This window comes from Dipodomys merriami, unplaced genomic scaffold (genome assembly GCF_024711535.1).
Source record: "Dipodomys merriami isolate MVZ:Mamm:240054 unplaced genomic scaffold, mDipMer1.0.p SCAF_21, whole genome shotgun sequence".
Lineage (NCBI taxonomy): Eukaryota > Metazoa > Chordata > Mammalia > Rodentia > Heteromyidae > Dipodomys > Dipodomys merriami.
Genome location: NW_027203493.1, coordinates 506,235 through 519,879, shown reverse-complemented (window position 1 = coordinate 519,879; position 13,645 = coordinate 506,235). Strand labels below are relative to the sequence as shown.

The 13,645-nt window shown below is 50.7% G+C and overlaps 1 protein-coding gene and 1 long non-coding RNA gene across 2 annotated transcripts; one reads left to right on the top strand and one right to left on the bottom strand.

Moving 5' to 3' along the window:
* The first annotated feature begins 15 nt into the window (after positions 1–15).
* LOC138833812 (uncharacterized) lies at positions 16–9,895 on the top strand. Its single transcript, XR_011373962.1, has 3 exons — positions 16–646; positions 7,402–7,529; positions 9,121–9,895. It is a non-coding gene; the product is annotated as an uncharacterized lncRNA (long non-coding RNA).
* Positions 1,934–13,269, bottom strand: LOC138833810 (metastasis-associated protein MTA2). The gene is made up of 18 exons (XM_070032142.1): positions 12,768–13,269; positions 11,987–12,054; positions 11,583–11,676; positions 9,930–10,047; positions 9,051–9,114; positions 8,746–8,863; positions 8,327–8,429; positions 8,034–8,133; positions 7,691–7,879; positions 7,515–7,589; positions 7,336–7,394; positions 6,368–6,465; positions 6,123–6,262; positions 5,674–5,902; positions 5,396–5,485; positions 4,167–4,285; positions 3,899–4,047; positions 1,934–2,762 (listed from the first exon to the last, which is right to left on the bottom strand). Exons 1-18 carry the CDS (start codon positions 12,793–12,795, stop codon positions 2,597–2,599), a joined length of 2,007 nt encoding a protein of 668 aa, XP_069888243.1. The 5' UTR covers positions 12,796–13,269; the 3' UTR covers positions 1,934–2,596.
* Between the last annotated feature and the right edge of the window lie 376 nt (positions 13,270–13,645).

The following is a 13,645-nucleotide window of genomic DNA, read 5'->3' as shown; positions in this document are numbered from 1 at the left end:
AGTTCCGTTTCTAGCCGTCCAAAGGTTTAGGGAAGCCGTGGCGCTGGTGGCTTACGCCTGGGAACTTAGCTCCTCAGGAAGCCAAGATGTGAGGATCGCGGTTCGAGCCCACGCGGGCAGAAGAGTCCCCGTGAGGCCCTTATCTCCAATTAACCATTCCAAAGCTCCTGGCCCTGTGGCTCAAAGTGGTGGAGTGCTAGCCTTGGGCAAAAGAGCTCAGGCCGGGCGCCGGTGGCTCACGCCTGTCATCCTAGCTACTCAGGAGGCTGAGATCTGAGGATCGCGGTTCAAAGCCAGCCTGGGCAGGAAAGTCCGTGAGACTCTTATCTCCAATAAACCAGCAAGAAACTGGAAGTGGCGCTGTGGCTCAAGTGATAGAGCGCTCGCCTTGAGCTGAAGAGCCGAGGGACAGCGCCCAGGCCCAGAGTTCAAGCCCCCCGACCGACAACAACAACAACAAAACAAGGCGTACGAGCCTACCATAAATCGATCGACGTGTTCTGAGCTATTCCAGGGCTGGCCTGAAATCTCATGAATATTCATAAGGCAGACACAAAGGCTGACGCTGGGTGGCGTCTGGAACCGCGGCCGCTCACCGGGGCGCTGAGGCTCTTCCGCCGCCACACGTTCCTTCACCAGATCGCGGGTAAGACGGAAGATGGGCAGCTTCAAATCTTTTTACCCACGGAGGCCAGGACACCCTCATTCGTTTCCTCTACCAACCTGTCCTTCCAAAGTGTCCGTGGCCGCTTGGTCACTCCCACAGCAGGGGGAGGCCCTGCTCCCGCGCCCCAGAGCCACCAAGTCAAACTGCTATGGCGAGCTGCAGGAAAATCCACTTTAAAACTGAGATGGAACCCACTATGGTGATAACTAATATGAAGACTTAGGAGGGATGAAGGGTTTGAGGTAGACCAGACTTGTATGGCCGTCCAGTTGCTTCTGACACTACCCAGATGTAGGTTCCAAACTGGGAGAGAGTAGGAGAGCTAGGGAGCCCCAGGGACAAGGATCATGAGAGGGAAAAGGGATTATAAAACAGGTTATCTGCCCACAGCTTTGAGGCATGTAAAGGGCAGAGGTCTTGGGCAAGAGGCAAAAAACCAGTCGTGACCTTGAGTAAACACAACTAAGACCATTCTGTCTCTAAAGCATCCAAAGGACAGAGTAGGCTTAACTTCTTGTTCTGTATCCTAAGGTATTTCTGTCTCAGCTCAGGCATCTGTTTTCCAAAGCTGACAAGGCAGAACACACCACTGCCCTCCTCACCATAGAGGAGGCAGTGGCTGAGGCTGAGTCTTGAGAACTTTGAAACAGCAGTCAGTGTCCATATACTAGAGCTGGATGGTAAGATCCTGCACGCGCGCGCGCGCGCGCACACACACACACACACACACACACACACACACACACACACACACACACACACACACACACACACACACACACACACACACACACACACACACACACACACACACACACACACACACACAGCGCTACCCTGCTGCTAATGCTTTCCACAATTGCTTAAAAGGGAAGGGAACGGGTAGGGCTGGGAATGTCACTCACTTGTAGCATACTTGCCTAGTTTAATGTACAAGGTCCTGGGCTAGATTCCCTAGCAGAGGGGAAAAAGCTAGGAAGCAAGTTTGAAGCACCCTCACACCTCCATCCTGAGGCCTACAGCCATTAGTTTTTTGGATGAATCGGCTGAGCCTGGACTCCAGTACCACTGGGAATTGGTGGCAGTTTTGAGTCCCACAACTGGCACAAGCTGCCTCAGACCAGACTGCCTATCTCATAAAGCTGTTCCCCAGGACAAGCATCATCTGTGCCTCATTTAAATTGTCCTTTGTCCTTTATTTTCCTACTCAAAAGCACCCCAACACACATACACACATCCATGGGAGAGAAGAGCTGAGCCAAGGAGGAGCCAAAGAAACCAGCTTTTTATTTGTTACTATAAGAACCAATTACAGAATCCGAGGTTAAAAAACGGACAAAAGTTCTTTATTTCTGAGAATTGGCGTACAAAAGGCGGAGGGGGGCAGGGGAGGGAAGCAAGAGCGAGCATGGGCTGGGGTTGATGCCAGCTTAGGGGCCTCATACTCCAATTAGGAAAGTCCGGACACCGGACAGGAAAAGAAACTCCTAATTAGAAAAAAAAAAAGAAGAAGAAAGAAAGAAAGAAAAAAAAAAGATAGACATGGCAGTGCACGCCCCCCTCCCCCAACCAGGTACCACCACCTGATATGTTTACTCTTTCCCCTCCCCCATCCCTTTCACAAAGGGAGGCAAAATTTTTAAAAAATTAAAAAACCCTCCCCCAAAACTGTCCAAGACAACTGTGGGACCTACCCCAGGAAAGGGGTTGAGTGTCCACATGGGCCAAGTTCCTACAGGCTGCCCTCCATCACAAGAATGGAGAAGCAAAGACCAGTCACAAAGGCATTACCACCAGAGGGCGCCCAACCCCTCCAGGGACACGCTTGCAGCCCTCCCTTACTTGCCCCTTTACTAAAGGGAAGGGAGGTCTGGGTGCCCCAGGTACCCTCTACCTCTCAGCCCACCAACCTCCCTTGCCCACAGATGCTCAGTCCTCCAGGACAATAGGTTCATTGGTGCTGGCAGGATGTGAAACTGCCGGTAGAGGGACTGGGGGCCGCACTGCAATCAGTGTTGGCTTCACCTTCAAGGGTAAGTTGGGCCTCCGGGCAGCTCGCCGCATTTCCAGATGGGTTAGAGCCTTCCGTAGGGCCCTGACCAGGAAGGGCAAAAGATGAATAGAAAAGGTTTGATGAACACTGAGACCCACAGGTGAAACTATATTCTATAATGTAATTCTGACTTCTGACCCCACTTTTTTTTTTTTTTTTTTTGGCCAGTCTTGGGGCTTGAACTCAGGGCCTGGACACTGTCTCTGATTTTCTTTTGACAAGGCTAGCACTCTACCACTTGAACCCCAGAGCCACTTTTGGCTTTTTCTGTTTATGTGGTATTGAGGAATCAAACCCAGGGCTTCACGTATGTTAGGTAAACATTCTACCACTAAGACACCTTTTACAGCACCCCCCTTCTTAAAAAATTTTTGGCCAGTCTTGGGGCTTGAACTCAGGGCCTGAGCACCGTCCCCAAACTTTTTGCTCAAGAATACTTTACCACTTGAGCCAAAGTTCTACTTCTAGTTGTTTTTAGTGCTTAACTGGAGATAAGTCTCATGGACTTTCCCACCCAGGCTGGCTTCAAACCTCAATCCTCAGATCTCAGCCTCCTTAATAGCTAGGATTATAGGTGTGAGCCACTGGCATCCGGCTAGCCCCACTTTCTTCTTTTTTTTTTTTTTTTTGGGGGGGGGAAGGGGAGTCAGGTCCTAGGGCCTGAAACTCTGGTCCTGAGCGCTGTCCCTCAGCTCTTCAGCTCAAGGTTAGCACTCTACCACTCGAGCCACAGCACAACTTCCAGCTTTTTCTGCCTATGTGGTGCTGAGGAATCCAACCCATGATCTCAGGCATGCAAGGCAAGCACTCTACCACTAAGCCACCTTCCCAGCCCTAGCCCCACTTTCTATACAGTCGTTCTTAGGATTGTCTTGCCACTCTTATCCTCCCCCCTCCCCCCACAACATATACTTGTCATTTTTTTAACTCCTCCCATGGTGCAATTCCTACCTGGTACCTTTTTTTTTTTTTTTTTTTTTTTTGCTGGTCTTGGGGGCTTGAACTCAGGGCCTGGGCACTGTCCATAAGCTTCTTTTACTCAAGGCTAGCACTCTACCACTTGAGCCACAGTACCACTTCCAGCTTTTTCTGTGTATGTGGTACTGAGGAATCAAAACCAGGACTTCATGTATGCTAGGCAAGCACTCTACCACTAAGCTACATTCCCGGCCCCCTACCTGGTATCTTTCGTGGCCACAAACACCACAGGATTGGGTGCATCGGCTGGGTTTAGTTTCTGACGTTTGGCCACTGGCTGTGAGCTTGAGCGAATCCCTGAAGTCAAAGGCCTTCCATTGGCAGAGAAGGGGACCCCTGGCCCTGCCATCTGGGAAAGAATGGACAATGAGGAAGTGACCCCCTCAACCTAGCCAACCCAAAATGGGAAAAGAAAAAAGAAGAAGAAAAGCCCTCCAACCCAGCTTGGCTTATCCTCTGTCAACTCACAGTCTCATAGGCGCGCTTCACCATGATACCTCCCAGGCCCCGGTTCTGGGTCAGCTGGTTTCTGTTAATTGGTGTCTTGGTACCTCGAGGTGTTTTTGGTTTTAGAGGTGCCTGGGCCACTGTGAGGCGGGAAAAAAAAACAAAACAATTTTTCACACCTCCTTGGTAGCTTAGATGGTAGAACACCTGCCCAGCAAGCACAAAGTCCAGTACAATCCAAAGAAGAGTCCTTTCATCCTTTCTCTTCCCTACTTAGTTTCCTTTTCTCACCCTCATTCCTTCCCTGGGCAGAGTTTATCTGGGTATCTTCAAAAACAGTAATGAGGCCCTTATAGCTCACACCTGTAATCCTAGCTGAGCTACGAAGCTGAGATCTGAGGACTGCAGTTCAAATCCAGCCAGGGTAGAAAAGGTCTGAGTCTGAAGTAGAGCTGTGACTCAAGTGATAGAGCACTAGCCTTGAGCAAAAATAAGCTCAGGGATAGCAAACTATTCATCAGTTATTTCAAATGTTATCAAATCAAGTCCTATCCCCACCCCCCGCCCCTCTCTGTGTTCATACTGGAAATTGAACTTGGGACCTCAAAGTCTCACTGGAATTTTTTTTTGGATCCGGTTGTGGGGCCTGAACTCTGGGCCTGGGCGCTGTCCCTCAGCTCTTCAGATCAAGGCTAGCGCTCTACCACTTGAGCCACAGCGCCACTTCCGGCTTTTTTCTTTTTGCTTATGTGGTGCTGGGGAAATCAAACCCAGGGCCTCATGCATGCAAGGCAAGCGCTCTACCACTGAGCCACCTTCCCAGCCCCTCACTGGGATTTTTTTGCTCACGCCTATCACTAAGTTGTGCCTCCAGCTCCAGCTTTTTGGTGATTAATTGAAGAGTCTCATACACATTTTTGCAACAGAGATCTTCAGATTTCAGCCTCCTGAATGGCTAGTATTATAGATGTGAGCCACTAGCCACCCAACTGGATTATGTCTTATGAGAAACACATCATTAGGCAAATATTCAGTTGCAAAAATAAACACAAAGTATAGAGTTCATTAGACCAAATCTCTTTAGACTCTGAAGAAAATTGCTTAGAGAAAGTTCTTATTTTTGAGACATAAGCTCCCTATGTAAGTCCAGGTGTCTGAAATTCAACATCCTCCATCCTCACCCTCCTAGGTGCTAGAATTACAGACATGCACCACCAGACCCCATAGATAGTAAGAGAACTATCCCATACCCAGATCCTTGACGATAGTTGCCAGGGGCAGCCGCACTAGAGGGTGAATCTTCAGTGGAGTTTTTGCGGCCTTAGGAAGTCGGATGGAGCCTAGAAAACAAAAGTTTTTGAAGGGGCTTCATTATTCAGGACTCACTGGGGACCAGGAGCCAAGTCTAATGTAAAGAAAAACCAACCTCTGCAGCCCAGTATTCCTGCTGACATTAAACATCCACAGAAACTGGTCTCTGGCCAGAGCACCCTGAACCCACAACTAGCCCCACCCCTCGTGATCTTACACTCTGCCTTGATGGCATTGGCATTAATAGGGGCGTAGGGTCGCCGGGCAGCCCTCCTCGGCTGTAACAGGTCCCTGCACATTCTTCGGGCAAGTCGGGTCAGCTTTGTGGTCTGAAGAAGAAAAGTCTGCCTGTTCTTCGCCAGCAGCTTGGCCCGGTTGGCGCTGGTGGTGTAGGGGGAGAGACTTTGGGCTTCAGGTCTGGATAAATGACCCCTCGAATGTGGCTCCTGGAAGAAGGGTGGAGGGAAAAAGTAGACTGCATATCAGCACTCCAGTTCCCTTCCTATTCTGCAAAGGATATGACCACCTTACTGACACCCCAACCAACTTGGCTCCCCAACATTTATCAAGCACCCCTGCCTGCCCGTCAGTCCATCTCCAGAAAAGGAACTGTGTATTTTGGCCTTCGCTTGTAGGCTCACTGCCTGCCCCTTGAACAGTCCTTACTGTGGTGCCCCGAGCAGCCCCCTCAAGCTGGGTTGGGGTCTTCAGTCCCCCGTACTTCTTCCAGTAGATCCAACAGGAAGCGCAAAGGCGGCACTGCATGTTGGGTGGGCCCCAGGCATACCACTGGGCAGACTGTGTGGCTGCAGAAGCAGAGAGAGGAGGAAGGAAATGTGCTGAGACCCTCAGGTCCTTGGCCAGGAGACACCCAACCACCCCCGGCAACCGCAGCTCTCCCCAGGACTCACTGTGACAGCTCTCACAAGTCAGGCCCTTCTGGAACCCAGCCCCATTCATGCCAGGTTTGGAACCCACAGAAATAATCTGGTTAGGGTTTGGCTTTGTGCTAATGAGAACAGGAAAAAAAGTAAGAACTTATTTAAGAGGAGGGAAACAAACACACACACAAATAACAGCTGGTCATTGGGGTTGTGTCTATAATCCTAGCTACTAGGAAGACAGAGATTAGAAGACTGAGATTTGAAGACTGCCATTCAAAGCTCAGGCAGAAAAGTCCCTCAGACACTTATCTCCAATTAACCTCCAAAAAGCCAGAAGATCTGTGACTCAAGTGGTAGAACATCATCCTTGAGCAAAAAACATTCAGGGACAGTGCCCAAGCCCTGAGTTCAAGTCCAAGTACCTCCACCAAAAAAAAAAAAAAAAAAAAAAAAATATATATATATATATATATATATATATGTATATATCAGTATACCATGTCTGTCTCCCTCTCTGTGTACATGCTGGTCTTTTTTTTTTTTTTTTAACAGTTTGTTGTTGTTTCTTTTGGTCTTTTCTTTTTTTTTTTTTTTTTTGGTCCAGTTGTGGGGCCTGAGCGCTGTCCCTCAGCTCTTCAGCTCAAGGATAGCTCTCTACCACTTGAGCCACAACGCCACTTCCGGCTTTTTTCTTTTTGCTTACGTGGTGCTGAGGAATTGAACCCAGGACCTCACGCATGCAAGGCAAGTGCTCTACCACTGAGCCACCTTCCCAGCCCCTTGGTCTTTTCTTTTTGGTACTGGGGATCAAACTTAGGACAATGTAGGCAAGCACTTTGCACTGAGCTATATCCCAGCCCTTATACACTGTTTTACAATGCTGGAGATTGAACTCCCACTTCCCTTCAGCCGCCTGCCCACTCCTCTCACAGAGGAAACACAGGTTGGGTGAGGAGAAGGAAAATGTACCAGCTTCTGCTCCTGAACACACTTACTAGGTAGGGATGTAGACCTGTTTCAGTTTGCTGTCTGCTTCAGCAGCTTTCAATCTTTTCTGCCAGAAGGAAAAAGAAGCAAAAGATCAGAGCATCTCAGCAGGGAGAAGGATGTCATCAACTCCAAAGACAGAGAGGAGCAGGCAGCCTGTGGTACAGCCTCCCAGCCCAGTCCATACCTGCTGAATATACCGGTCAGTGGTTTTCCACATGTAATAAAACTGGACTATGCTGGCAAGGGATTTCCACGGTAGCTAAAGAGGGCAGAAAGATTTGGATAACTGACATTCAGCCCCAGGTCGGAGTTCTCTGATGTCACAGCTTTCCTACTCCTCCTTTTAGCCCATCCACTTACAAAATCCTGGCGAATGTCATTGAAATCCTTCCCATACTTCTCTAGGGCCTCCTCAAACAGCATGGCTTCAGAAGCAGACCATTCTTCCATCTCATCACGACACAGCACTGGGCCCCCCTGGGGCACCAGAGTTGACATGGCTTTAGCTAGATCATAGCCGTTCCTTTGTAATGTGTCCATGGCATGAAACTACAGGAAGTTGGGAGAACAAAGCTAAGGACCTGAAGTTTCAGCACCACTAGCATGCAGCCATTTAAGCCTCCGAGATTTGCTCCCCTCCAGCCAAGCTCTGCAGGTCCCCACAAAACCCAGCTTGCCCAACCACCCACCAGCTTCTGCTCACCAGAGTGATGTCTCGGGAGGCAGCAGCTGCACTCATGTGCAGGCTCGGCTGCCGAATAGAGCTGCTACAATCTAGGGCTCTTGCGAAGGTCCCCACAGCTCTAAGGATGAGATTGAAGGAGTCAAAAAAGAAAAAGGTACAAACAAGATGAGAAACTAAGGGAAAGAAAGAAGGAAAACAATTCATGCCAAAGAAAATAAATCTCTAAAAAATCTCTAAGAATGAATGGGACTCACAACTGCATGTATACCACCCCCTGGCCCCTGCCCATTTCTCCTTCCACCCACCCTCACCGGGCCACCACGAGGAACTGATCAATCTGCCGATCTGTGAGAGGGTTGTCTGGGTCCCAGACTTTCATCTCCATCTTCTGTTGATTCCGATTATCTGATTCTCCTGGGGAAACAAGCAAATGCATCAACAGGGAGAATGAAAGGGAAAGAACTGATGTCTTAGTCACTCACAGTAGCACCTCTTTCTCCTCTTCTGCTTGGATTCTGTCAGTCAAATCAACTCTCAGAATTCTCCTCCCAGCAGTACCCACTTGTCCCTTTCAGATTCCTAAGGTGCCATCCTGTCAGGGCCACAGCAGAAAGCTTTGCAGACTGTGTTTCCCATACCCCAGGGCATGCCATTCACAGCAACTTGCATGTTTGAGACCCCCCCTTGGAGTTAAATAACCCAGTAGCCACATGACCTGTATGCTGCTTACCCTCTGCCAAGCGATCGGGAATCTCAGCTTGGTATTTGCAACCAACTCTGATTTCCCCCTGGTCAGCCAGAAGTGTCTTCTGCACAGGGTCAAACACCAGTGAGTAAAAAAAGCAGTCCTGGAGATGGGGAGACAAAGGTAAGCAGAGCAGCAATCAATATATGAAGGGGAAAGGGAGGCGGGACAGTAGGATACACACAGAGTCCTCAGTCTGCCATACTTTCACCTCATCATTCTACTTTCCTCACATCTTTTAGAGGCCAATACCCACTCTTCTCCCTCTTCTTCCAACACATTCTTCTCACCTCCTTTTCCAGGTACTGGCTCAAGATATCGGTCTCATTCAAGAGTGTCACACTGCATTTCCCCCTACAGGAAAGAAGTTAGAAAACCCTCTGTGAAGCCGGGCGCCAGTGGTTCACGCCTGTAATTCTAGCTACTCAGGAGGCTGAGATCTGAGGATTGTGGTTCAATCAGACTGTTCAACCAGACTGGGCAGGAGAGGCCATGAGACTCTTATCTCCAATAAACTACTCAGAAAACCGGAAGTGGCGCTGTGGCTCAAGTGGTAGAGCACTAGCTTTGAGCTGAAGAGCTGAGGGACAGCGCCCAGGCCCAGAGTTCAAGCACCATGACTGACAAAAAAAAAAAGGAAACCCCGTGTGAGCCTTTCATTCCTTCTTTACAACACCTACAACGAAAACACCATCCCTTTCTTTTCTTTATAGCAGAGCTGTGGCTCAAGTGGTAGACTGACAGCCTGTGAGTGAAAAAGCTGAGAGTAGCCAGGTGCCATGGCTCACACCTGTCATCCTAACTACTCAGGAGGCTGAAATCTGAGGATCCCAGTTCGAAGCCAGCCTAGGCAGGAAAGTACATGAGACTCTCATCTCCAAAAAACTACTCAGAAAAAGCCTGAAGTGGTGCTGTGGCTCAAATGGTAGAGTGCTAAGCCTTGAGCACAAAGAAGCTGAGGGACAGTGTCCAAGTCCTGCGTTCAAGCCCCAGGACTTGGGGGGAGAGGGGAGGGAAAGAAAAAGAAAAAGCTGAGCATATAAGGCTTTAAGTTCAAGTCCCAGGACTGGCACCAAACAAACAAACAAACAAAAAAAGAAGACGACTTCATGTTCTTTTCCTTTCTAAATAAATGTTTAAAGACCATAATGGCCCTGATTGTCCTATACCTTATGTGGGTGGCTGGTAATGATTCAAACTGCCGAGAAAGAAAAAGCTCCCGATGCTTAAGCTGATGTCTCTGCTGTTCTGTCACCCCTGGTTGCTTTGATTCCTCCTCAAACTCCCCTAGGAAAGTGAGGAAGAAGAAACCAAGTCAGAAACTAGTCCAAAAAGAAAACACCTTAGAAACTCTAACCAAGGAATTTTTCCCAGGCATCTTATCCTTATTCAACCAGCTTCCCTTAGCTCAGAGCTTTGTTTTTACACACACACACACACACACACACACACACACACACACACACACACACACACACACACACGCTCTATCCATCATTTATACAGTTAAGCAAAGAGCTGTAGGGATACACACAATGCCACAGAAATGCATCTCCAGGCCCAGTTGCTGATGCTCAGACACCACTCATAAAGCACAAACCATAAAGCCATACCAGGCACATGATGAATATTGTATTTTTCTCTTTCTTTCTAAACCAGCCCAAGGTCCAGAAACTCAGTTAGATGGAAGAACATCACACAGTTATGTTTACTAGTTCCTCTTTGCAGATTTCTGCTCTAAAGCATCACATGCAACTAGTAACTATTCCTCCCTTTCTACTTGGTTAATAATAGTTTGTGGGCTAACAAGGACAGCTCCTCAAGCCACAGCCAATAACTCCCCCCACACAACAAGGAGCTTGTCCTTAAGCCTGGATTGGAAGGGGTTAACCTGGATAAGTGCCAACCAAAGTAGGAGGAGGCAGAAAAGCCCAGGCCTGGGCTTATTGGTGCTTTGTTCCCAACCTCAGGGAGAAGGGGGGGAGGGGAGTGTAGTAGACTCCGCCCCTCACCAGTGTGCTCCGGAAACCCAGTACTAAGGCAAGGGGGACCACACCCCCACACCCCTTGTGATTGGACAAGGCCAAGGTCAGCCCCTGCTAGATGGGCCTGGAAACCCCAATGGGCCAGGGAACTTGGTAGGCCCAGCTCCTGATTAACCCCTTCATGACCAAAACAGCCAGAAAAAAAAAAAATTATTTAAGGACAGGAGGAGAAAGAGAATCAAAGGAAGAATAAAAGGTACCAAGAAAAATTATTTTTAAAAGAAAAAAAGGGAATGAAGATAATCCAATAGGAAATAACAGATGTACATGAAGAGGAGTAGAAAATTTAGATGTGTAAAAGAAAAAGTGCAAGAAAACTTTCCCACCATATCCTAGCTTTCTATTGCCTCCTTTCAATATATTCTCATCCTCTTTACCTTGACCTTCACACTACCCACTGGCCCTAGGTACCTTAAACTGTTCCCAAGTGTCCTGCTTCTTTAAAGCTCTCCCTCATCCTCATCTAAATACTCCTCTCCCCACCACACACACACACACACACACACACACACACACACACACACACACACACACACACACACACACACACACACACACACACACACACACACACATTCGGGCCTTCCTTATCATGGTCTCCCCACCCTGCTCCTGACTCCAACATGTAAAAACAGGCCTTTCTCTACAGACCAGGCACTTCCCACCCCCAAACTCCCACCCATGCCCTGGGCATGCTACCAGGGGAAACACCTGCAAGGACATGCCCAGGCCTCAAAACATGGGGAGGGAGAGGAAGGAGGGGATGAAGACACTCACTGGCATTACTATCCGCCAAGCTGTTGAGGCTACTAGAAATGTCCCTTCGCCGGAAAAGACAGACAACCTTTGCTTCCACATTTCCGTTTGCAGTCTAAGGGGTGGGAAAAAAATGTGGGTAGTAAATATGAGTTGGAAGGTGGAAACGCACCAAGCAGAGACTAACGGCAACCAATACATTTCTAGGGTGCCTAAGTAGAAAAAGCTCAAGAAATTACCAGGAAACACACAAACAATTCCAAACGCCTTTCTTCTGTGGCCTCCAAGGAACAGCAAAGTTCCCACTGAGCTCTCAGAAATCTTTCATGAATACACACAATGAATGAATGGATTCAGACAGGGTCCTCCCTCCCACCTGAGACCACGGGGTGGGAACAGAGGGAGGGGGACACACCACAACTCACCTTGTTGAGCTCCTCAATCCGTCTAACCAGGTAAGGATTGCTGGAGGAGTTCTCAAAATAGACGTAATCTGTAGAAGGGGGTGGAGAAGTACCAAGAAGATCAGAGAAAAATGCGAGAGAACGGTATCAGGAGTAAAGTCAGTCTGAGTGGACCAAAAGGAGGCTCCAGGTGGAAGAAAGAGGACGCTGAAATGTTGGAAGTGGAGAAACTAAGGAAATAAAGATTGCACCACCCATCCCCACCCCCACCCCAAACACCACCACTGTTGCAACTATTCTATAAAATCAGGTCTTCACTAGTAAGTGAACCTTAAAGGCGAGGCAAGGATTCCCCGCTTGTCCCCACAACTCAAAGCACAGCGTTGTCTTCCACGATCGAAGGGAGCGACTGCACACGCTGCCTAGAGCCCCCACGTCCGGGAGCCGAGAACGAGGAAATCTCCCGGTGTCTCCCCCGCAGCCTCAAGCTGTCGCCCGGGCTCCCGCGCCCCCTGGCTGCCCTGTCAGTCCTTCCGAAACCAGTTTCCCAAGCCTTCTCCCCGTCCAGGGGGAAGCCGAGGCGGGGCTCGGGATGCCGTCGGGGACCTCGCTCGCGGCCCCTCCAAGACTCAGGGCCCCACCGCGACGCTGTCCGCTCCCCGGTTCCGGTTCCGGTCGCCGCTCCGGTCCACTCGGCCCCGGGGCTTGGCTCCCCAGCACCTCCCGGGACCGAACCGCTCCATCCACTGCTCCCCCAGATCTCCTACTCCGGGGTCCGTTCCACTCCGCTCCGGATACTCACCTCCCACCCGGTACATGTTGGCCGCCATGGCCGTTCCCGCCGCCGCCGCCGCCGCCTCCGGCCGCACAAAGGGGTCCGAGAGGTTCGCGGGGACCGAGCTCGGCTCGAGGCGGGGCCCCCAGCGTGGGGCTGGCGCTTCGCCGGGGTGTCGACGGGGCCCGCGCAGCAGGCAGCTCCGCAGCCTCAGCCGTCGCGGTTCATCCCGGCCCGCGCGGTTGCCGCCGCCGCCGCCGCCGCCGCTGCCGCCTCACTCACGGGACGCCGAGGCCGGCGCCGGGCCGCTCGGCTGCTTCCGGAACGGGCTCGGTTCCTGCCGGACCGGAGCCAAGCTCGGGCTCCCCCCGCCTTCTCCCGAGTGCCACCCCTAGCAGACGTCCGGCCCTGCCGACCCGGAGGGAAGGCCGGCCCGGCCCGCCTCGCCGTTCGCCTCCTTCCGGAACACCTTCGGCCGATCCGGAGAACAAGGCCGGGCGGTCGGCTCCGGACAGAGCGCAGGACGGCGCGGATCGGCCACTTCCGGAAGCCGCTCGGCTCTTTCCGGCCAACCGCGGACGGCGCTCGGCTATTTCCGCCGCGGCTCGGCCCCGCCCCGGAGGGCGGGAGTGGAGAGCGAGGGTTAACCCTCTCCTGTCCGAGTCTCCGGCCCGGGGGCCCCCGCGCTCGCGCGCCCTCGCGCTTCGGGGACTGATTTGCAAGCGGCTTTGCCTGTTATTTGCATGACTGGTCTTCGCTCCCTTTCCCTTCTCCACACTCCACTTTTTGCCTTTACCCCGCCACCCCTTAGGGCTTTTGAAGCGCGTCCCACAAAAAGGAAAAAGAGAAGCGGAGGCGAGTTTGTTTTTCTATTTATTGCCCCTCAGCAGGCAGCGCGAGTGAAG

Coding starts and splice junctions, on each gene's coding strand:
- LOC138833810 (XM_070032142.1), bottom strand. CDS start 12,795: ATGGCGGCCAACATGTACCGGGTGGGAG. Junction 10,048..11,582: donor CTTGGCGGATAGTAATGCCA/GTGAGTGTCTTC, acceptor TCACTTTCCTAG/GGGAGTTTGAGGAGGAATCA. Junction 7,395..7,514: donor CTGACCGGTATATTCAGCAG/GTATGGACTGGG, acceptor TCCTTCTGGCAG/AAAAGATTGAAAGCTGCTGA.